The sequence below is a fragment of the Anabrus simplex genome, chromosome 3 (assembly GCF_040414725.1).
Source record: "Anabrus simplex isolate iqAnaSimp1 chromosome 3, ASM4041472v1, whole genome shotgun sequence".
In the NCBI taxonomy this organism is placed as follows: domain Eukaryota; kingdom Metazoa; phylum Arthropoda; class Insecta; order Orthoptera; family Tettigoniidae; genus Anabrus; species Anabrus simplex.
In genome coordinates, this window is record NC_090267.1 from 80,710,927 (window position 1) to 80,735,140 (window position 24,214).

The 24,214-nt window shown below is 37.7% G+C and overlaps 1 protein-coding gene across 1 annotated transcript in view; it reads right to left on the reverse strand.

Moving 5' to 3' along the window:
* The window catches only part of CCT8 (chaperonin containing TCP1 subunit 8), a 155,408-nt gene that overhangs the window by 34,615 nt on the left and 96,579 nt on the right, over nt 1-24,214 (reverse strand). The window contains exons 6-7 of the mRNA XM_067142589.2: nt 15,908-16,153; nt 9,422-9,625 (exon numbers count right to left, since the gene is read on the reverse strand). Of these exons, the coding sequence (XP_066998690.1) occupies nt 9,422-9,625; nt 15,908-16,153 (450 nt within the window). The remainder of the gene's footprint in view (nt 1-9,421; nt 9,626-15,907; nt 16,154-24,214) is intronic.

Below are 24,214 nucleotides of genomic sequence, written 5' to 3' on the forward strand. Positions count from 1 at the left end.
AGTTTGGACCCTTTCATAAAATTTACATTAGAAACTGAGAACAATAAAAAACTAAATTTCCTTGATTTAACAATCGAAAGGAAAGAAGAAAAGTTGGCCTTTACAATCTTTAGAAAACCGACTCAAACTATAAATACCATACGAAAAGACTCATACCATCCTGAGGCACATAAAAAGAGTTCCTTTTTAAGCATGTTAAACAGAGCCTTCAACATTCCCTTATCTAAAAACGACCTCCAAAAAGAAATTAATCTCATTTATAAAATAGCGATACGCAACGGATACACAAAACACTACATAGATAGATTAGTGAATAAAATGAAGAATAAACCTCAAACGCAGCTAGTAAAAGAACATAAAAAGAAGAACTTCGCCACCTTTACTTATAATAACGGGAATATTTACCAGATTACTAACATTTTTAAGAAACTTAATTTCAATATTGCTTTCCGCACCAATAACAACAATCAACGGTTAATTTTCAATCACCAAAGCATTGCAAGTAATAACAAATATTTAAATTCCGGGATATATAGGCTTAAATGCTCAAATTGTGCCACTTCTTATATCGGACAAACAGGCCGCAATTTCTCAGTAAGATACCAAGAACATATTAATGCCGAAAAACACAGGAAGTACTCGGCCATGAGTCTTCACATGACCGAATATAAACACAATTTTACATCGATAGAAAGGGACTTAACCATTCTACAAACGCTAAACAAAGGTAAATTAATGAACATCCTTGAAAATATCTATATTGAAATTGATCAGAAGCGAAATCCCAACCAGAATGTTAACGAAATTACGGAAAACATAAATATATTATTAGAAGAGGCTACTAATTTAGACTCATCCAGAAAAACCATCAAAAAGAATCCCAACAAACAACCAACACACCTCCTTCCGAACAGCTCCACCTTACATAATTGTCCCCCTACCTTTCCGTCCGTTTCCCCTAGCCTATCACAACACCACTCCTCAGTAAGCTCCACCCTACACAACACTTCACCCGCTCTCCTCACGTCACTTACCTCTCCCTCCAATACTCCCCGCCCACCGCAAGCACCTCACACACGTACACAGGACTCAGTCAGTTAACAACACGGCGTAAGGGAGGACGTTAAATACGACAAGATTGTCTTTAAGGTAATCAACTCTATTATCCTTCTTTCTCGCGAACATACATTTTTAACAAGGTTTTCTCCTCAAAATATTTTCTATTTCACTTCTCCTTTTCTCGTTTCAGACACATTTTAATAATCCTACCAAACTCAACTTCAACTACGGTTATTTTATCAAGATTTCCCCGATAAATCACATATAAGAAAATCCTGTATTCTTCAATTTATCTTCAAGATCGACAAAATGTACACGCCTCCAACATGAAGAACCTTATCGCTGTTTTAATTCGCCACTTGAAAACTGACTTGTTGTGTTTTTAACCAACATGAATGAACTTTATCTCATCATCTTTATCATATGTTTTAATTTTCGAACCATTTTATCATATCTTTTAGCTTATGTATCATCTTAACATCAATGTATTTTAATTGTCTTGCCATTTTACCAATTTTAGCTGAAGATGTTCCATATCGGAACGAAACATGTACTAGAGGTTATATGGATTATATTATGTAATTAATAAGTCTATTATATAGAAATTGATAAGTATTGGAAGGTGGGAACTTACTCTTAACTTAACCTTAGTTGTGTTGAGCCAATACGGAATAAACATGAGATTTATAAGTCATAGGAAAGTTCGATTTTAAGGGCATCGGGTACTTTCTGTGTAAATACAAGGCATCTAAAATGCATACAGTATAGGAATCAAATTAATAAAGCACTTGCACATGGGATCCAGCATAGATTTCTCCTCGTCTTTGAATCATGCTGTTTTATTCTTTCTTGCGTTGCATAAGGTTATGTTTGCCAGTGAGATATCCGAGTGCATTACTTGAATACTGTAAATGCACCTTCTTGGATACATTTTGGAAATAGTTCTTTTTTCATGGCATTTGAAAGGTATAAACTGTGAATCAAGGTTAACTGCATGCAGTAACGGGCCTTAAAATATTTTGTAACGCGGCAAGGGTTAGTACTTCTGAACTGCGAATTGGCAGTTAATTCAAAATCACGTAATTCGAAGTCCGATTTTTGAGTCCCAACGACTTCGAATTAACGAGGTTTTACTGGACTGAACAATTCAGATTTCAGGAGAATTACAGTGAAACCTTGAATCTCCGTTTTTTTGGAGGGACCACGAAAAAAAAACGTACCACACGGGAAAACGGAAAATCTGGGAATGAATGAACCATCAACCATTTGGTTAAAAATCACAAAAATAAAATATGTATACTTATAATCTTACGAACACCCCTAAACCAAATCAAATTACAGCCCCAATGGCCTTCCGCCTACCAAGCAACCGCTGCTCGGTCTGAAGGCCTGCAGATTATGAGGTGATGCATGGTCAATGTGACGAATCCTCTCGGCCGTTATTCCTGGCTCTCTAGAGCGGGATCACCATCTCACCATTAAATAGCTGCTCAATTAAAGGTAATCGCAGAAAGAGTGAACCTGGAACCAGCCCTCATTTCCAGGTAAAAATGCCGGACCTGCCCGGGAATCGAACCCGGGCCCTCCGGGTGAGAGGCAGACAAGTAAGACCGCGGGGCCGGCTTCAAACAATTACCGGTACGCGACTTAAAAATCTCGAAACTACATTCACTTTTACCGGGAAAACTTTGTCAGTTTCTTCTGAAAACTTCTTTCAGTTCAGCAACTTTGATCAGCCGAACTCTTCGAAAAATCTAATACCCGGAACGCCAAGCTAAACAACAATCAACCACAAGTAGTTTTTAACTCTCTAATCTAATAAAATAAGCACATTTAGATAAAAAAAGCATCCAACATGATGGCAAAATCCCTTTTTTGTTTTAAATCTTCCATCGTAATTTAGTCACCGGTATACTGTTCGTAGTCAGATTATGGAAATCTTGTACCGCGTAAATTAGGCCTGCATCGACTTTTAAAGGTTATGTTGAACTCAAGAATGTTTTGAATGTAAGTATCGATCCTCAAGCTCTCGAATGAATTATATTCGATTCAATATTCAATTCTGCCCGTCACTAATCACAATCATATTGGAAAGACAAAAAAATCATTAACACTTCCGAAATTATGGTTATTCGCGACCTTGACTCAGCTGGATAGTGCGCTTGCTGCACAAGGCGGTATGACTGCGAAATGATACAAAGTTTTTAAATGTAACGTGCACACAAAAAAAAAAACCCCGACTGCAGTTTTTATAACATTTTAGCACAAAAACGTGAAATTCCCAGTCTTATATTAGGACCAAAACAGTAATAGGCAATCCCAAAACGTCCCATGACTTTATGTATAGTACGGTCTCGATAACATAATCGTATAGGGCCTACGATAATATTAAAATACTAAATTTGTGTTACCGGTACTTAAGAAGGAGCAGTTTCGATTCCTGCCTGAAAGCACTTTACAATGCCCTGAGAGAAGTGCCGAAAACCTGTTTGGTGATACACTCAAAAAAAGTAAAAAAATAAACATGCAACCCTGGACATAATGTAGATGTTTTGCAAGTACGAACATTTGACGAAACTCGTTCCGTCTACAAGTAGAGCTGCCGAAATGCGCTCTGTCTCCTTCCAGTTGTTGTGGACAATATGCTTTATGATTTCCGACGATTCCATAAACAATACTACCCGAATGCGATGGTAAGATGTCCTTTACGGAAGTTCACCACCAATCGCTTTTCCAGTATGGTACAGTACAGTAGGCTACTTCCTCAATTTACCGCAATGATGGGACATTAACACCAAGATCCGTAAGTATGCCGTAGCTGTCCTTTCGTGAGATATAGTTTCTTGAAAAACGTGTGATCGAGGATTTAACGTTGATGGGACTGAAATTTCTGGACAGTTTACCCAGGAAATTGTTTCTTCGAGGAACAGATAATGCAGGATTTTTACAACGTGATTTAATTGGGATGCTCGTGGGACCATGTAATTTGAACGAATAATAGGGAAAACGTAGCTTCCGGGAACGTATAATAGAGGTTCTACTGTATTCTAACCCAACGTGTTCTCTTTTTCATAATTTCTCGAAGTACTGAGTAGTGAACAATTCAGCTTTCAGAAGAATTATTCTAACTCAACATGTTCTATTTTTTGTAATCCTTTGAAGTACCAGGTACTGAACAATTCAGATTTCAGAGAATTATTCTAACTCAACTTGTTCCCTTTTGAGCAATTCTTATTAAAATGTTACGCATTAAGCACTAAAAGACTCTTGCACATTTCAAGGAGATTGATTTTCTATTCTACTACAAATCTGTACATTTCATCTAATCACTGCTGCAATAATTGCTATTTGTTTCACATAACACCAACATAGACAAGTCTTAAGGTGATAGTAGGATAGGGACCAGGGCTGGGAAGAAAGCAGCTGCGGTCTTGATTAAGGTACAGCTAAAGCATTTCCCTGATGTGAAAATGGGAAACCACGGAAAACAATCCTCAAGGCTGCCGCACTGGGGTCCAAATCCACTATCTTCCAAATGCAGCTACAGGACTAAGTGTGCAGCCAATTCACATGGTAATAATTATAGGTTGTCTATTTCATCGAAGTGATTTTAAACTTACCCCTACTGAATTCATCCCAGTTTCCTTTGAAATAATGCAGTCAGGATAATTACAATCCAACTGAATCAGTCTATTTGAAAAAATGCGTCCCATTTTTTGAGAGAAATTATCTATGTATGCAGATGTATATTAGGAAAGACATTCCTACATGTGCCAAAAACTGTTAGGTGTCCATGCAGACTGAACAGTTTGATGTGTTGGTCAAGAACTGCAGTATCTCTGAGACAGGAGTTTTGTGACCTCATTCCAGATGTCAGCAGAAAAGATACCTTGTGAGATTGATATCTACCAGTAAAATCATAGATTTCAAAAGCTTGAGGCAACAGTGCTATAAGAACACAATAGCTGAAGGTTTATTCTAAAAGAAACCATCACAAACTGATAGGCAGTCCTTTATGATTCCACAGTTCTATTACACACTGATGAAACCAGGAGTTTTGCGCATAACTGATAAGTCGATGTTCAAATTCCAGCAACTACAAAGTACCTACATAGTAGCAGGACCATGTTTTTGGAGACATGGTCATATTAATGCAAAGGTAACTCAGGATTTCTGGAAGATCATACAGTATATTCCTGTCAGTTATAAAAGATTTTATGAAAGACTCTTCCTGTGGCATGTGGCCTGCAAAGACTGTGATGAACAAGATGTCCTACATAACAAATGTGTCTGAAACTAATACCGTATTTATGTGAATAGTCCCTGCCACTGAATAATCCCCGCACACAGATTTTAGGAAGGCTCGTTTTGAAAAAAAATGCCAACATTGACGCAAATAAAACCCGCACCCCAATTTATTGCCTCACATATTTTTTTAAAAAATATGCGGGGATTATTCGCGTAAATACGTAATAGTGTACCAGAAATGTCTCAATTAGTTTCCAACATTAATATTACGGTATTAGTAATACTGTCAGAAATGTTAAATGAATTATAATCTGCAAAAATATGTCTACAAATGATTTGCTACTCACTCATTTTGAAAACCCTATGTTCCCACATAATTCGAGATTTGAATTACAAAAATTCGAGATGATGTACAGTAGATCGGTTTATCTCAGACCCAGCACTGAACGTTAACTCGTCAACGCCCAGTGTCACCTACAGGTGCACTGCATTTAAAAGGCAACAGTCACAAACTGAAAGGTATTATTGAGCTTGTTTCTGCTCATGAGTCATTGTTGAAACTTACACAAGATAATCTGTGTGAATGTTATTTTATTGAACGTTGGAATTGGTTGTGAGGATTAGTTTTCTATGATGTCTACAAGTACTTGTGATGGAGAACCTACCACTTCTCATTCTTCGTCAAAAAAACTGGAAGAAACGGTGAGTCTAAACCTTTGAGTGTATTATGACTTGTAGATAATACGCTAATATTGATATTTGTTTACATTTTCTTGTGGTAGAATTGGTTTTAGAGGGGTGGGGTATGTTCGAAATCAGTGTGTCACCTACAGGTGACACCAGGCATTATACTTTCTATATGTGATTCTTTATGGCAGTATTAGAGTTACGGCACATTGTTTGTTTCTTCTCTAGGTTGGAGGTTCACGAGATTATAGGGGCTTTAGATGAACTGGACAGTATTACTGACTTTACACTAATTCCTCCCGATGACGGACGACAGACGGAAGAAGAAAGTGGTGACGAGGCAGATACGGATATGAATCATTTAGGTGGCCATATGTTGACAGCAATTGTTGAGACAAACGTTACGTCAGAAGTATTTCCTGATTCTGACTCTGAATTATTGTCCAGGCATACTGTAGGCTTCAGGGAAATCCACCAGAGAAAACCTACGTCTGTGGAGCTCCTACAAATATTAGAGTTCCACATGAAGTCAGATTGAATCCTGATGCTGGGCAGCATGAAAAAACTCAATGTTCCCAAAGAAGAAGCGGCCTCTGCCACAAAAGAACGAGAATTATGTGCAAGACGTGCCAAGTAGGACTTCATATTCAGTGCTGGTACAGCTTTCACACAAGCAGTCAGTAGGACTATAGCCTCTCGTACCAAGCGGGACATGATATTGAAAGTGAATTCACTGTATTAGTATTTACTTTCTGTTTGCTATTATAATATATTAGTAATTTTTTCTATTTGCTATTATAATAAAAGTGAATATTTGATCAAATTTATCTTGTTTTTCTTATGTTTTAATCATTTTATTTCTAATAATAATAAAGCCATTGTTCTAAAATGTGTGTGTTCTGTTACCAGCATCTGCAATGCCCAGTGTCACTTGTAGGCGACACCTCATTTCTATCATTTCTGTTACCGAATTTGGAAGTTTGACTTTAGATTCCTTCATTAGACAGGAAAAGGACCTTAACTTGTGAAAATCAGCAAAAATTACCTCCTAACCAAGCAACGGGCGTTGACGGGTTAATATGTCGAAAAAATTGTCATTTAGTGTGTGCTATGTGTTAATCAGTTTTCACAGTCCTCTGATAAAAATAACCGAGAGTTTTCAACATGACCCTATCTAATTAATCTCTCCCTCCAACTTTTGGTGGCAACAGTATTTTGTTTGAGAAAACATGGTAGTCATTAGCCATTACTGTATGACAGAAAATGCAGCAGTAGTGCAAGAAGAAACATAACACAGTACCAGAGGTAATTACAAGAAATACAAAAAAATGGAAATCATATAATTTAATGTCACTGAATTAAATGTCTAATCTGAAATAGACTTTCAGTCCATCAGTCGTGTCTAGTACATATACAGTAAAACCTTGTTATGACATTTCTGCAGGGAACAAGGAAAGCGAGTGATCGAGTCGAAAATGGAAGGTGCGAGTTTCAACATTCACGCCAACTCTGCGCGCTTAAAGATGTGCATGCCAGTTGACTTGCTGACAGACTAATTTTGTCTTCTTTAGAAAGGAATGACATGACTTTTTTCCTATCCATAATTAGGCTATCACAATACAAATATGCACCACGCTGGTCAACTTCACACGATTATGTTCCAGATGTAGGTTATCACATGACAAATATTCGCTACCCTTCACTGTACAATTAAACACAAAATACATTTCTAACTTCTGAATGGAATGCGAAATACAAACACAATGAGGCTCATTGTGTTATTCCACAGTCTGACTGTTAAACGGCAAGCAAAAGTATGCATTTTTGAGGCTATGGTTTGCTCCTTGAAGGTTGCAACTTATCCTGTGAAGTTTCAGAATTCAAGGCCTTTTCCAGCTATCACACAACTGCGGCGAGGGCTCTTACCCGAGTTGGAAATCACGTTCCTTTCACAAGGGATGACAAATACCATTTTCAGGGCTAGGAAAAATGTTATCGTACCAGCTGAAATAGCAAAAATTTGTGACACGGTGAGGTTTTTATATATATATTTTTTTAACACTATGAGAATCGGGACTTTACATTTACGACATGCTAAGCATGAAAACATGTTAATGAGGAACGCACTAACAAGGTTTCACTGTAGTACATGCCAAAGAGAAATTAAGAACACAACAAAAATGGCCAACCAGACACGGCTAGGTAGCAAAACCACAACCGTCCCAATAGAGCTGTAGTCCCTTGATCATTGTACTGTTAGAAGGGATCCAAGCTATAGGTACAACTACCAAGTACTGTACAGGCTAGTCGACTCCTGAGCATCATTCAACCAATCGTGAAAGCTAAATATTCAATAAATGACTAATGTTTGCAGATACAATAAAAAAATAAAAACAGAAAGATTATGTAAGACTATGGGGTATAACCCTAACGAATTCTGAACACCACAGCCATGAGGTGCACGAGTAGCCAAATTGAAAAACTTGTTCTTGTTCTTGATGGATGAACATATTCTCAAATCTCCTCGAGTAACTTAACCCCCAAAACCCTTCATAACTACACATCATCCTGATCTATACAAAATCACATTTTAAAACCCCTTATACCTTACACCCAGGATATTCTTGCAAAAAGCCCTACAGTCACATTCATGTGCCTACCTAACCTCAATAACATTCTCATTCCTATGAACTATACTAATTTCACCCCCTCCTGGCTCTTTCCCCAGTGAACACAGCTCCTGTAAGATCTGCTGTTCAAATACACCTAGCACCACTTTTACCAGTAATATCACCAACAAGTCTTATTCCATAAAAGGTCATCATGACTGCACTTCATCCAACATCATCTACCAGTTTCAACGCAGACTACCCAGCTTTCTACACAGGCTTAACTAGCAACACCCGAAGTAAACATACATGCGGTCACTGCAGTACGTGCAAAACTCCTAACATGGATTTTCCTGTCCCTATATACCCAGGCACCATCAAACCACATTTGATGAATGTTTCACAAACCTCAAACATTTACCCCCAACTTCCCACTCTCTCGCACTGAGAGATTCCAAAGTTGGATATTAACTGACACACAGGTCCAGGGAAGCAACCGGCCATAACATTAGATAACTGTTTTTTTTCTTTCATTCTCTTGTCTGTCTGACCCCCCCAGTCCTACTTCCCAACAATGATCTCAGTCCATCATTATTATTCAATCCTCCAATGACGAGGACTGCAGCCAAAATTGTTGGACCCGTGTCTTCCTTTCATGTGTCCCCTATCCACGAGGTCTTACATAGTAAGTCGCTGCTCTCCATCTATTTCCTAGATTTACGTACATACATTTTGTGCATCATGTCTATTTAAATATCCGTCTTTATATTCCTGACTAATTCTTTAAGAAACAAAGAAAATACATCAATCCAACTAACCTTTGTAATTCCTTTGAAAGTATTAACTCCATCATCAACAGCTCTCTCAATATCGTCCATGTAGTTGTCTGTTGAGCCACGAATAACAATTGTAGCAATACGAGATTCCTTGCCCTCCAGTCGAAATACGACAACAGACGTGTCGCCTAGTTCATCCACAAAAGCTGAATCTACATATCCAAGTTCTTCTTGTGTAGGAGCCGTCTGAAACAAACATATTTAACTTTAATGAACACAGCTGGCGAGACCCAGTGTTTACAGTGCACTATATCTTCTGGTATAGGATAGAACAAATTTGTTACTTTCAATGACCTGTCCCTGTCTCATTCTCAGCTTTGACAATATGAAAGTGACTGAGGTATGAGTTATGCTAATAATACCATTCCTTATGCAGCCAGTCCATATTTTGAATGGTGTAAAAATGTTTCTCATGGGATCAGTTAATGCATGCATTTCAGTGAGCTTGGCTGACTGATACATGATAGCAACTTCTGGCTTGGCGAGGAAAGCAATAGGAAACTAACTCATTTCCCTACTATGCCCCTTCATTGACCGATGACATCTGATGGAGCTGGTTGAGGATCAAACCAGACTTCGGGCTGAATACCCCACATATAATGAACATAGTTGTGTTGAAACAAACTTACATTTATGAAGACACTTTTATAAAGATTAATTAAAAGATGAGAAATTACAAAAAGAGGATATTGCACCCGACAGGGGCATAACGATGATACTTGAGAGAATAATACTGAAACTAACTAATATCCATATCATTAAGACAGGTAAAGTGAGTCTCAAATTTATTCTACAGGATTTCATTATTTGCAATCTACTGCGCAATACCTTCCCTTGTGCGACGGGAGCCCGCAGCAGAAGTCCAGCCATCTAGACTCGGATGGGGCTGCAATCGGTGGTTCACCATGACGTAACTCGAGAGAAGACATCCTTTCCTCACGACTAAGAGAATGAGGGGAAGTAAACTTTTTCGAAACAAAATATGGGAACCATCTTTAATTCAGACTAGCCAACTTAATTATCCACGGTGTAAAAATTAATGAAATCCGAATTCTGGAGTAGTCTTCCGATTTAAAAGAGATAACATTAATTGGGACATTTATTTAGTGTGTTTAATGTCCTCTTACTCAATAACTTTCAGATGGAGAAAGAATACTGTGTTGTTTCTGCATGGAAAAGTACCAACAGGGACCATCTGGTTATTCTCAAGACACCTCCTTGACACGGGAGTTCACCCTAGCATGGAGATCCTACGAAGAATAATTGTACGGATATGTCTCAATCACATCATGTGAATACTGGCCACCTGATAGTCGTACTATTTGACCTCTAGTGGGCCTTGGATAGGCTATATGCAGATTTGGAGTGGGAGAAATTGCCTCCTTGTATAAAGCACTGCCAAAGGCGAAGCGTGTCATTCGGGACTCTCAGCTTACTAAGGGCGGAGCTATGTTTAACTAAGCTTCCATTGATCCTTTGTTTAAGTGACTTAAAACTCAAATTTCAAGTGAAATAGTGTAATTCATGTAAATATTGCATAGATTTGATATACATGACGCCAGTGATTAAACTTTAGAAAACTGTGACGTGTCGCGAACATTCATCGCAAATCGTAATATTCTTATTCTTATTATTATTATTATTATTATTATTATTATTATTATTATTATTATTACGAACGACTGTGTTGGGTAGTAACAAAGGTAGAGTGGCTGAGAGGTACACGGAATCCGATACTGAACCGCGGATTATGAAGTAATATCCAAAATCGTGGCTGGACGTTCACGCTGAACGCAATTAAACAGATTTTGAAATAAATAGGATCGTGTTGTGTGCTCAGGATTAGTGCCAGCGCCTTCATCGACCAGGAACTATGAACTTCCAGCTTGAAGGAGGAATGAAACTACCAGTGATCGCCTTGGTGCAATGGGTCAGCAGTAAAACCTGAAATGGATTTCCCGAGCTGACCAAGGTGTCGTCAAGTGATGGAGATGAGTATTTTTCAGATTTATATGGCCAGATTAGAGGGGACAGGAATTATTTATCATAAGCTGACGCTATCATGTTAGGGATAGAACTTTATTTAAATGTAGAAGTGCCAAAATGGGGCACGTAGTTTCTATTTCTCATTTTATTTAATTAATAACAGGTCTGAGTGATTTAATTGTAAATAAGGGAAACCATAGTCTAATAGGTTTGCGTGCAGTAGATGATTTCCTTATTTACTTTATTTTGGGAGACTTGTGGTCAGTTAATGCGTCAGGAGACCAGTATTTTAGTAAATTCAGGGTAATTCAAGCTAGGTTGTAGTTGATCCAGTATTGATAAATGCATGACTGGTAAGTAATATAAAAGTATGCTACGTGAGGTCCCAGAGTCACGAGAGATGTATAAGGAACTGATACCCCATGCCTGCTTTGAAATATTTAGCTTGTGAGTGTTAAAATTTAAACTAGATTATTTGATCAGGTTTATCATAATTTTAATTACAATTTGAGTATGAGTTAATTACTGTGTGAATATTTAATTGAGTTAATGTGTGAATATTTAATTAGAAGTTAATTACAGTGTAAATACGTGACTGAGCTGATTACCGTGTGAATATTTAATTCATTATTGTATTACCGTGTGATGATTTAATTAGAAATTAATTATGTGTTAATCATAAATTAATTAGGGTTTAGTTATGAATTAATTGCTGTTGGGTTATTTAATTACATCGCAATTACGAGGAAGTTTCTGTGTGATGATTCAGTATGATTAATTACCAGGTGAAACACGTTAGGAAGACAGTGTAAAGATGAAATCAACAATAATAATAATAACAATCGTGATGATAGTAATCATGCAAATATTGGTATTATAAAAACCGGTGTCGTGTTGTAAGATAGATGTGATATTTGAAGTCATGGTTTGGCCATGAGAAATATTTGTGTTGAATCGAGGTGATTTATTGTAATCCGATGCAATTTGCTTAATGAGGAATAGACCTCAGTTTCTTGTGAACGTACCTCGGGACGAGGTGGTTTTGTTCAAAGAAATGGCTTGTTATGCCTGTGGAGGGCAAGGCTATTGACCGCCCGCGGTAGGGGGTGGAAGCGCTTGACCAGGCAACCAGACTTTTTTGTGTGCGTGTGTCCCGCCTCTATAGGAGAAGGCTTTGAGCTAAGAAAAGAAGGCCTGTATGAATTAGCTAATAATGGGAAATATTCAACACGCCAGAATGAAGTATTCGCTGATAAAGGACACTGTGATTGGTACTAGTATTTGTTAGATTACTATTGTTACTCATTTGAGTATAATTTAGCTAGGGATTTCAGTGCCATATTTTCATCCCAGAGATCGTCAGTTCAGTTCCCATACGCAGGCATTGGTATTCCACAATGCTAAATGAAGAATGGGGTGCCTCACATGTTTATTGCATGTAATGTGCGATTTTTATGATGTATTATGTGACATGTGATGACTATAATTAGCGTCGGCGATGGTTCTACCGCATTGGCGCGGCAAATTGTATTTCAGTGAGGGTCGGTTCAAACCCGGGTGTTTGTCCCACATTTGTATAATTTCTTTCATTTCGTTGGGAAATAATTGTATGCTTTTAGAATAGGGATCGCTCAGACTTGTTGCATGAATGTTAATTTAATTTGCTAATAATGTGATATAGCCTCAGTGTTTATGGTAAATGTTTCCGTTCACGTCACGTCATGGCAAATCGCTTTGCGCTAAACAATACTCGGATCTATCACACACGACTACAAGTCAATAAATAATCCACAACAGCTGTTAATAATTAATGTAATTCCATTTGTGAATATAGATGCATCACTGCTATCGTCATCAAGGTTTAATAAACCAGTTGTATTAATTTGAACTTTAATTTGAATGTGTTCTCATTGGAGTTAAGTATGCCCCGGTTCTCCTACCCTGTATGCCATTAAGGTAATGTTAGATAAGCGCCTATTTTATTATATTTTCCACCCGTTAACGCCCTGTAGATATCTTGCCGGAGCCCTTTTGGGTAGGCGGTGGGTACAATATATGTTACTTTGCTTGGTCTTGCTTAATGTTATAGAAACACTTAGGGCTATTTAACACTAGGTGCCACCACACAATGAGAGATAAGAAATATATTTAAATTATTTATTGTAGGAACTGTCTTGTGGTGGCCACTTTTACATCCTTCAAGGTGCAAGGTTTAATAATCTATATAAAAATGAGAGTTTTCTCTGTACATTGTGTAGAATTTGACAAGAATGGTATTTCTGTATCGATCATGTCCATAGTAACAAGGAAGTGCACTTTTTACTTTTCCATAATTTCTGCCTGTCTGTCTGTATGTACACGTATCACAACAAAACGGCTCAAGAGAATTTAATGAAAATCGGTATGTGAAGTCGGGGGATGGACCACTACAATCTAGGCTATAAATCATTTTACCCCGCTGTGTAAAATGGTAGTTTAGGGGAAGGCCTAAAATTTAATTCTCAAATATTTATATTATTAGTGGTCCTATCGATAAATACCGTACTACATAACTAAAATGATACAGAATTAAATTTCCGATCATTTATGTCATACATTGTTATCGTACCGGCTTTGATAACGCAGATATTCATGAATTTGTATTTTTGTTGCCGAGTCCATATCAACGCCGAGCCACGAGAAAATGGGTCAACAGAATTTAATAAAAGTTGGTATATAGAGTCAGGGAATGAGAAACTACAGTCTAAGTTATAAATAAATTGTATTCACCCTGTATGAAATTGTAGTTTAGGGGAGGCGCCTAAAATTTAATTTTTAAATACGGGTACCTATGTTAATGGTCCTATCGAAAAGTACTACATAACAAAAGTTATAGAGAATACAATTTCCAACCATTTATGTTTTATTCAATTTTACCGTAACGACTATGATAACAGTGGTATTTCAGAGTCAGAAGAAAATGCGAAGGCCTCCAATATTGAAAGCGCATAACATTGATCAACAATAACATTACATTGATCATTGTTTGTGGTGATGTTCTATATCTCCAATGCTGCCGCTCAAGATGGGATTACTGATGCATACCAAGTATAACAGCCTGACTAATTATTGGTGGGAAATAGCTGGGGAGTTAGAAAACTTTCTTCTTTAGCAAGTCATTCCTCTGGTTCATACATATGCTGATACCATACTGCTGGTACGTAACTATTCGAATCCTACTCTGACGCACTGTTTTGAATGAACAGTGTGTACTCTTAAGGCAGAGGCTCACTCAGTAGTAGTAGTAGTAGTAGTAGTAGTATTAGTAGTAGTATGACCTGGTCTAGAATTACAATTTAGGCATATTCCAATTTATAGCACCACAATTCACTGAATAACTCAAAATTCAACCCTGAAAAGAGCCACAGCTTCTTCCTCTTCAGTTTTATTAAATTCTACATTCATTTTATTCAAAATTAGCAGTGAAGAGGGGGTTTCTCCTCTGGCTTGGAGAAAAAATTGCCTCCTAGTCAGAAAGATTTTTCCGCCGCCAGTGTAGTGAATTGAGATTTTCCGACTAATCGCGTACTCCTAGGAAACAGATTAGTAAACGGGCATAGTTTATGCCCTGGGACTCTCCACTATTCGACGCCCCCCCCCGAAAAAGACAGTGTGTTCACGGATCATGGCTGTCTGTGGCCTGGTCATTCCAGCTCTGGAACTGTCAGATCGGCAGTGTAGTACTGTTCGTTAAAAGTGAGAAAATGTGTGGTTTTTTCATTTGATCAAGTATTTAATGTGTAATAATTGCTTTTATTCGCGCCATTCCTACTGACGTCAATGTAATGACCTATGTTCATTTCAGTTCGGAAAACCACTAAGACAGTCTTTCTGAGGATGTAAAAAGGCAACTGGAGTGATTGTCTGCCATTATAATGAAAACTCCCAAACCTGATTGTGACTGATGGTCAATTACAATGAAAATTCTCTAACGCAGTCTTCATATGAGAAAGAACCTTTGGTGAGTTCTCCGTCGCGATTCTAGGGTAACATTATGAGCTATGCAAGTTAATACAGTCTTGCTCACAACGTGTACTCTACCTAACCTACAATACTATATACAATGCAGAATTCCGTAGCGAAGCACGGGTACATCAGCTAGTCTACAGTAAAAGTCTAGAAAGCGAATATGGCATATAGCGAGAACCCCGTTGTAACATTTTTTCCTGCCCCTTGAAAATTCCTACATTAAACTGTGCATTATTCTTCGGTTACAACCCATGCTGTCATCTTTTTTCCTTCTCTCTATGTGAGGAATCCATTCCTAAATTTTTGCCATCGAGTTTTGGTACACCCTGTATAAGACTAATTTTCATTAGTATATTTTAACATTAAAAAGAAAAAGAAAAGAAAAACATTGTCAAATATTTGAGTCAATATGATATTTTAAAATCGTGAACCATTCTGTAGACTCTTTCCTACTCAACATTACCAGGAACTCACCAGCCTAGGTAGGGCAGTGGCACCAACAGCTTTGCACAGTCGTCGTACATCCCACTTGCTGTTGAGACGCACAGCCATCATTCCATACTTGTTAACATAATGAAGAGCCATGTCACCAAATTTGGCACCTGAAACTATCACACTGGCTCCAGAATCTGCAATGGCTTTAATCTGTTCCTCCAGCATGTTCTCCTCACCACGGCTGAATTTCATCAGTTCATCTGCAGACTTGATCAACACTGTGCCCTGAAACAAAGTTAGGTGAGTCAGTATTAACATAATTAAAAAAATGATGTTAGATTTAAAGACCTTGTGAACTGACTTAGAAATCATATTTTAATGACCTAGCAGGGAGATTGAAAGCATGCTAACATAGAAAAAGTATACAAAAATAACCAATAAAGTTATCTTCCTAAAATTGTGTTTGTACGCCATATTTGCTTGCACACTTTACCCATCATACATGAAGCCTAAATTGGATCATATTCGAACTGATTTTATTTGACTGGTGTAGTACTTCCGTCAAACTTCTGCTCTTGATTCCATGCATACACACCACACTGCGACACATGCACTGTGTATGTAAACATGGTAACATACAGATCATAAAATGTGTGCAAATATGAGTGGCCAAAGATTGTGTTCCTTCAGTGCCACAGAAAAATAGAGTTAATAAAGAGGTTGTACAATAGGCCTACTCATTATACCACATTTCTTCACTTTTACCAACATGTAATATTAAAGTATTCTTTCATTTTAGATAAAACTTCTTAAATAGGCCTATAGATTTTTAAAACTAAGTATTGTTTAATTTATTTTAATTTTTGAGCCAACATAGGACTACTTAAGTTTATGGAGGTTTTTTGTCAGCCCAATACAGTTTCATCCTTTCTGAACGTAATTTTCTTACTGCTTCTGGAATCCCTCTTCCTATTCTCTGCTTGTTGATTTTTGTCTGTAGTCTAGTGTGTTTATTTTTCAATATGCTGAGTGTATTTTAAATCTTCTATTGTAATATATAACTCTCTCATGTCTTCTGTAAGTTCTGGGATTCATATAATATTTTTCTTACTCTTACATAATTTTTCTATTATTTTTCGACTGATTCTATTTTCTGGCAGACATATTAGATGGCCCAAGAATGATATTCGTTTCTTTTTCATTGTGCTAGTCACAGGTTCTATTTCTTTATAAACTGCCTCATTGGAAGCTAGCCTCTAGACTCAGTTTACTTGATAATTATTATTTAAACAGGTTCTCATCTTCTCCTTTCTAAGAGTACTCTTTGTTGTACTGTTCGTTGTTTTGAATAATGTTTCACTTGCTTATGTAATTTGTGGCTGGGTGACTGTTTTGTAGTGTTTCAATTTGGTTGCTATTGAAGGGCACTTTTTATTATATGTATTCTTGGTAACATGTTGTGCTGTAACCAGTTTATCTATTCTATTTTGCCATGCTGGTTTCTCGTTCAGGTTATATGTGATTATCTCACCTAAATATTTAAATTTTTCTACAATTTTTATTTCTTGGTCTCCCAGCTTAATTTTGTTTGCAAGCATAATTTTTTGTTTTTTCAAATGATATTTTCAAACCAATATTTTGAGCTATTTCTTGTAAAGATTGTATTTGTTGTTTTGTTTCCTGAATATCATTGGCCACAAGAGCTAGATCAGCAGCAAATCCTAGACAGGTCAAATGTATGTTATCCTTCTTGGTTATAATTTTTATATTTTTCAAGTTGTCCTTGTACCATTCCCTCATAACGTACTCTAGTGCACAGTTAAAAAGAAGAGGTGACAATCCATCACCCTGTCTTAAACCAATTGTTACCAAGAATGGTTCAGAAAATTCTCCTCCGAAACTTAATTTTAGAAATTGTATTAGAGTAAGTTCAATCAATCTGATTAGCTTTGGGTGAAGTCCAAAATGTCTTAAAATTTTTAATAATGATGGTCTGTGGATGGAGGCTTCAGCTTTCTTGAAATCTATAAACGTAACTAAAAGGGGCTTGTTTCGTTTTCTGTAATATGCCATGACTAGCTTCAAAATTCGTTCAGAGCAGCTTCTCCAAGGTTTTATAGGATCTTGACGTTATTCATATTTATTTTATTCATTGTCTGATCAAGGAGATCCAAGAAGTTATTGACTTCCAGTAGAGTTTGTACTAGGACACTTTTTTTTTTTTCCATTGGTAGTGGCTCATTTATGATGGTGTAAAGTCTGTTTGTGGTTTGTAAAGTTAGGGTTGCAAATCTCATGCTTTAAAATCAATTCAGATTTACTACAAATCCTGTACCAAATTGTGGGCAATGTTTCATGACCCTTTGGCTTGGCCTCCGATTGTACACTCTATAACCTTGAGATTCAAACAGATATTCTGTTAAATTTCTCATTTCTTGGAGCCCTCCCACAATAACATTTTGCCTATCAATTTGTCTGTGAAGTTCTTGAGCTTTCCGGTTTTTTATATGTTGTGATTCACAACTACAGTTGTTAGCCGCAGAGGATATTTATTCAGCCACCACCAACATGTGAAACAGACTCTGTTGGAGTACCGCCACTAACACGTGGAACCATCGTGCCCTTTATTGCCTCAAGATACACACACACATACATATAAAACCAAACCCCATGGCACTACAGCCCTTGAAGGGCCTTGGCCTATCAAGCGAGCGCTGTTCAACCCGAGGGCCTGCAGAATACGAGGTGTCTCTCTTTCTGGAACAAAGTGGTAAGAATAATACCTTAGCTTTAATTCTTTGCTCATATATATTTATTTCACGAACTATTAGTTCCACTAACTCATCCAAAAAAAATAACATCTTAAAGACCTTCACACCATCACATTCCCAACTGCTTCGTGACCTAGACTTTCAGAACAGGTGGTGTCTGCCCTTGTCGATTCTAGAAGCATGTTCTAGTAGCGTACTAGTTTCGTAATATCGAAAGTTCTCGATAAATATTTTGATTGATAGATCTGGGTGGCGAGAGGTAAGCTTCTGCGGCCTAATTGGTTACCTGGTGATCGGACCGGGGCCAACCTCGGCCTCCTTAAGATAGCGAGGCAAGATTTCATGGGGTTTTTCGGTTCTCGTCAGTCTAGCAAGTGGGCGCACTTCGGCGATCCTCCCAACCGGGACGGCCTGCCTTGGAGTAAGCACTGTTGGTTTCATTTCCTTGTTAATTTAAATTCAATGTTTCTTTTCGCAGAGGAGTTTAACCCTGCCGCCCTGACTCGCCACTCTATTAGTTAAATGCCTTAGCTATTCAGCTAGGCCCCACTGTTTGATTTTGGAAGCAATTCGCATCTTCTTTGCTTTGGTAACTGTGTAATTAATCGATAAATTTCATTTCCCTCGGGGTTGCCTCCCGTAACTGTGTCACTTGATGTATGCTAGTTGTTCCTCTAGCCCACACCAGAAGTGTTTTTGTATCAAGTTTTAGTATTTCCCGTTTCCCTCTTGTTTCCATTATGTATTATTTTAATATCATGTGATTCCTATTACCTTTAATCATTGTATTCTGAAGGTTGTATTCCGTAAAGTATCTTTTGGTTAGCCCCTTTGACTGAACTCCTATATTTTGGCCTATGCTAACTTGAATTTTGAATTGATGAATTCTGTTTGTAATGTTTATTATGGAAAAAATATTAACAGTTCAAGGATAACCGTTGATTTTTCTTAAAATCCACAACCTACGTATCCCCATGGCCCTGGTAGGGTTCCCACACCTGCTCCACATCCTTTCTTTAGTCGTCACGTTGCCCAACCTGATGTTTATTTGTTTAATTTTTTGATGCAGTCTATCTGGTGTTTTGGTTTGCCTTAAAGGTGTCCGAATTCCATGCAATTTAAGTTTTATTATCATTATATATTCCCTTTTCCTGGTAAATACCAGAACTTTAAATTTCTTAATATTTAGGAATAATTTACTACCACACCATAACATAAGTAATATCCTGTTGCAAATCATTCACATCACTGCATTTATATAGGGTCTTATACAACCTTAAGTCGTCAGCAAACAACAAATAATCAGAAGAACTAACAAAATTATGTGAACATTCACTTTTGAATCAAACAGATGGCTGCCTGAATTTTAAATACGAGGCATGTTTTTTTTTTAAGCAAGGTCCGTTTGAAAATAAGTACACAACGAAAGGTTATTTCAAAAAAGTAAATTTATTTTCAGAAAGTACATACTTCACTCTATTTTTCGACATAGTTGCCAAGTTTGTTCAAACACTTATCATACCACGTAAACAATTAAAAAATACCCTCTTCATAGAAACTTGCCGCCTGCTCCAATAACCAAGAGTTCACTGTCGTTTTCACGTCATCATTGTAATGGTTGCCACTGAGGTGATGTTTGAGGTGGAGGAACAGGTGGTAAACGCTCGGCGCAAGATTAGGACTGAAGGGTGGGTGGTCTAAAACTTCCCAGCCAAAACTGTCCAATAAATGGCGGGTCTGACCTGCAGTGTGAGGTCTTGCACTGTCATGGAGAAGAACAATTCCCTTTGTCAGCATGCCGCGTCTTGTTTTGAATCGCCCTGCGTAGCTTTCTCAGGGTGTGACAGTATGCTTCTGCATTGAAAGTGGTTCCTCGTTGCATGAAGTCGACCAACAAAACACCATGCCTATCCCGAAACACCGACGCTATGATTTTGCGCTGGGACAGTCTGTCTGGCCTTCACCTATACAGGCAAGTGTGTGGTCTCCATTCCATGCTCCGTTGCTTCGATTTGGGCGTGATCTGCGAAACCCATGTTTTGTCTCCAGTTATGATCTGACTCAAGAAGCCGTCACCTTCTTCGTCATAATGAGTTAAGAACTTCATCGCACACTCAAATCTTTGGTTTTTGTGGCCCTCTGTTATGAGTTTCGGGACCCAACGGGAGCACAGTTTCCTAAACTTTAGGTGTTCAGAAACAATGTTTTAAAGCACTGATCTCGACACGTCGGGAAATTTGTTTGAGAGGCCTGTTATTGTGAAGCGTTTGTTCTCAAGAATCTTTGCTTCAACTGAAGCCACCAAATCGTCTGTTATCAAAGAAGGGAGACCGGAGTGGTCCTCGTCATGGATGTCGTCACGGCCATCTTTGAACTGTCGTACCCACTTACGCACTTTGCTTTCACTCATAACAGTATCACCGTACACTTCGCAAATCTGTTGAATTTCTGAAGCAGACAGGTTCCTTGCTGACAAAAACCGTATCACTGACCGAACCTCGCACGTGGCGGGCGAGTTGATAGTCTAAAACATTTTGAAAGCACAGAACATAACCATACAGGTTAGCTACAGAGCTGAAACTGAGCACAGTTGTTCCCGAGGCATGCCGGTACATGACACGCTCGTTGCGATATATGCGTGAACTACTAGTGTTTACAACAAAACAGACCTTACTTAAACACGCTTCGTAGGAACATCATAACTGAAGTAATGGTTTAAAAATTCAAACTAATGCAGCTTTGTCAAGAGAATTTATGGTCCATCTTATCAAAGGCCTTTTCTAGATTCATGTATGTTACATCGGTTCTTCTATTTGTGTCTAATGCACTGTAAATCTTTTCAGTAAAACCCAGCAAGTTAGTAATAACAGATCTAACGGGCATAAAGCCATGCTGACATTGTGACAGCTCTATCTTAATATGGTCATCAGTATTGGCTCATATACCTTTGCTATAGCATTTATTACTGAAACAGGGTGATAGTTTGCTATCATCTCTAAGTTCCCTCCCTTTAGGATTGGAGTAATTTTTGCCTTTTTTCCACTTTTCCAGGAAGCATGATATCTTTAAAAGAAAGATTGAAAATGAAGGTTAACTGAGCAACCAGTATGTCAGCACAGGCCTTGATTTTGTATGATGAAATGCCATCAGGTCCACTGGATTTTTTTAGGTTTTAACCTTTTATTAATAACTGTTCTTATTTCACCCACTGTTATACGAGTGATGTTTAATTTATCGACCCTGGGAAGAACAGCAACTTCATTCAAAGAAAGCTGTTACACGTTCTAAATAGAATCAGTGTTGACACACAGTTGAGAAATACTCGGCAAACTCATCTGTAATATTTCCAGGCATATAACAATTTTCATTCAGTAGAAATGAATTGTCACATGAACGTGAAACCCGCTTTTACTTTTAACATATGTCCAAAACTGACTGATATTATAATTAACTCCATTTTCTAAATTATGAATATAAACAGTATATGCCATGTGTAGAGTTCGTGGTTTATAGCATTTAAAAATCAGAGATTTAGCCTTTTGATTTTCAAATTTAGCGTTTTGTAGCATCTAAACTTCTCAAATTTAGCGTTTTGTAGCAAATTGGTTAAAAATAGGCATAATTTGCTAAATTGCACACACAACGGTTGGGAGTAAAATCATACTGTTTAATCACACATTGCTCGTCATGCAGTTTTGAATTCACTAGGAAAACAAGACAAACATCAACATAAGACTGCAAGAAGTATTAACGAACACACAGGAATATGCTTATTTTCAAATTTACAAACACAATTTCAAAGTGAAAAATACTATTCTGAACGTATTTATTTATCACAGTACAACACACCTACAAGGAAGAGGAATCTCAATGATGATTTAAGTACAACCTGCCAATTGTTTAAAAGGTGTCCTCCTTCATTTGAGACCGCCTATCAGTTACAATTATGTTTTACTTGCTAAAAAAAACTCTACATCGACACTGTTCGTAGAGGCCCAAATGGACAGAAGTGCTGCCATGGCAAAGGAAGGCCTGCAAAACATTTTTTTCTTCAAGTTTTTGATTGCAGAGTTGGCACATCAATATAGGCCATCTGTATCCTTACATAAAAATGTCCCGATTTGTGACTTTCGGCATGCTGTTTGATCGTCACTTCGCTTCCACCCATGGCTAACAGACAATAAAATAAATCGCTACCGTACTTTTAAACAGAACTACTACTCAACACCAATGTCAAGAATAACCGACTAAGATCAAGGGTCAACACACAAAGAGAATGAACATGGTGCTTGAAAGTGTATTTGCTGTTTGATTGACTGGTCTTTGCAGTGCTCTTTAGGCAGTGAAAGAAATTCCACACATTGAATGATTTAACCCTTTGGCCTACTTGTGAAAGGAAATATTCCCTTACATACTATTTATTTTTTCGTCACTTTAACATAAATTTGATTAATCACATAAGAATACACAAAGCAAAGTGAGCTTTCAGCTCGTCTATAGTAACAGGAAACCAATGTTTTTGTTCGTAGGTATTACTGGTTTCAAGGGAAGCAGATAAATTAGCAAGAAATGTAGAGGCATAGGCATTGGTTTCCTTAGTAACGTGATCCCAGAACTGTGGGGTTAGACATTCATTCCCTAAGTCCATTTCTTTCAGATTATTACCCAACCCCCTCCTCACTATAGAGTGAATTTCAAAAACTGGTTTACATGTTACAGAAAGAGGCTTATTGTCAACAAGATCATAATTCCAAGTATCATTTTACTAGACGTCTCAACGGGCGAGTTGGCCGTGCGGTCAGGAGCGCGCAGCTGTGAGCTCGCATCCGGGAGATAGTGGGTTCGAACCCCACTGTCGGCAGCCCTGAAGATGATTTTCCGTGGTTTCCCATTTTCACACCACGCAAGTGCTGGGACTGTACCGTAATTAAGGCCACGGCCGCTTCCTTCCCATTCCTAGGCCTTTCCTGTCCCATCATCGCCGTAAGACCTATCTGTTACATAAAATCAGCTTCATGGTCCGTATCGCAACTTGTAAAGAAAAATGATAACCTTAATGAGGCTGTAGAATATAAGAATCCATTATATTATCAAATTCTAGTATATTTGAAAATGCTTGAGAAGGATCAAGAAAAAAGAATTGGAATTTCTCCACCTACAGATAGCCCTACAACTTGTTCCTCCTCAGTTGAAGCTATAGGTGACAGCAAGGAAGTTCTTGACACACCTATATCCCCCGCTCCTCCTCCTCCTCCTCAGGTGCAAGAACAAGGAAGAACGCATCATCAATATTACACCCGGCGCAAAACTGTGAAAGAATGACAGGAGTTACTGTTCCAAAGGAAAGCAGGCTTAATAAGATTTGACAACTAGGAATTAGTTATATTTTCATCTACATTAATAATAAGAGCCGCACTGTGATATCAGGATTTCTACATTTCGATAATTACTTATAAAATGTATAATTTTTAATTTATAAATTGATCTTTTTTCATGGATTATTAAGAAAAGAATATTTATTAGGACAATTTCTCTATGGAATATTGTACAAGTGTTTCCTTGACGACTGCTTTCT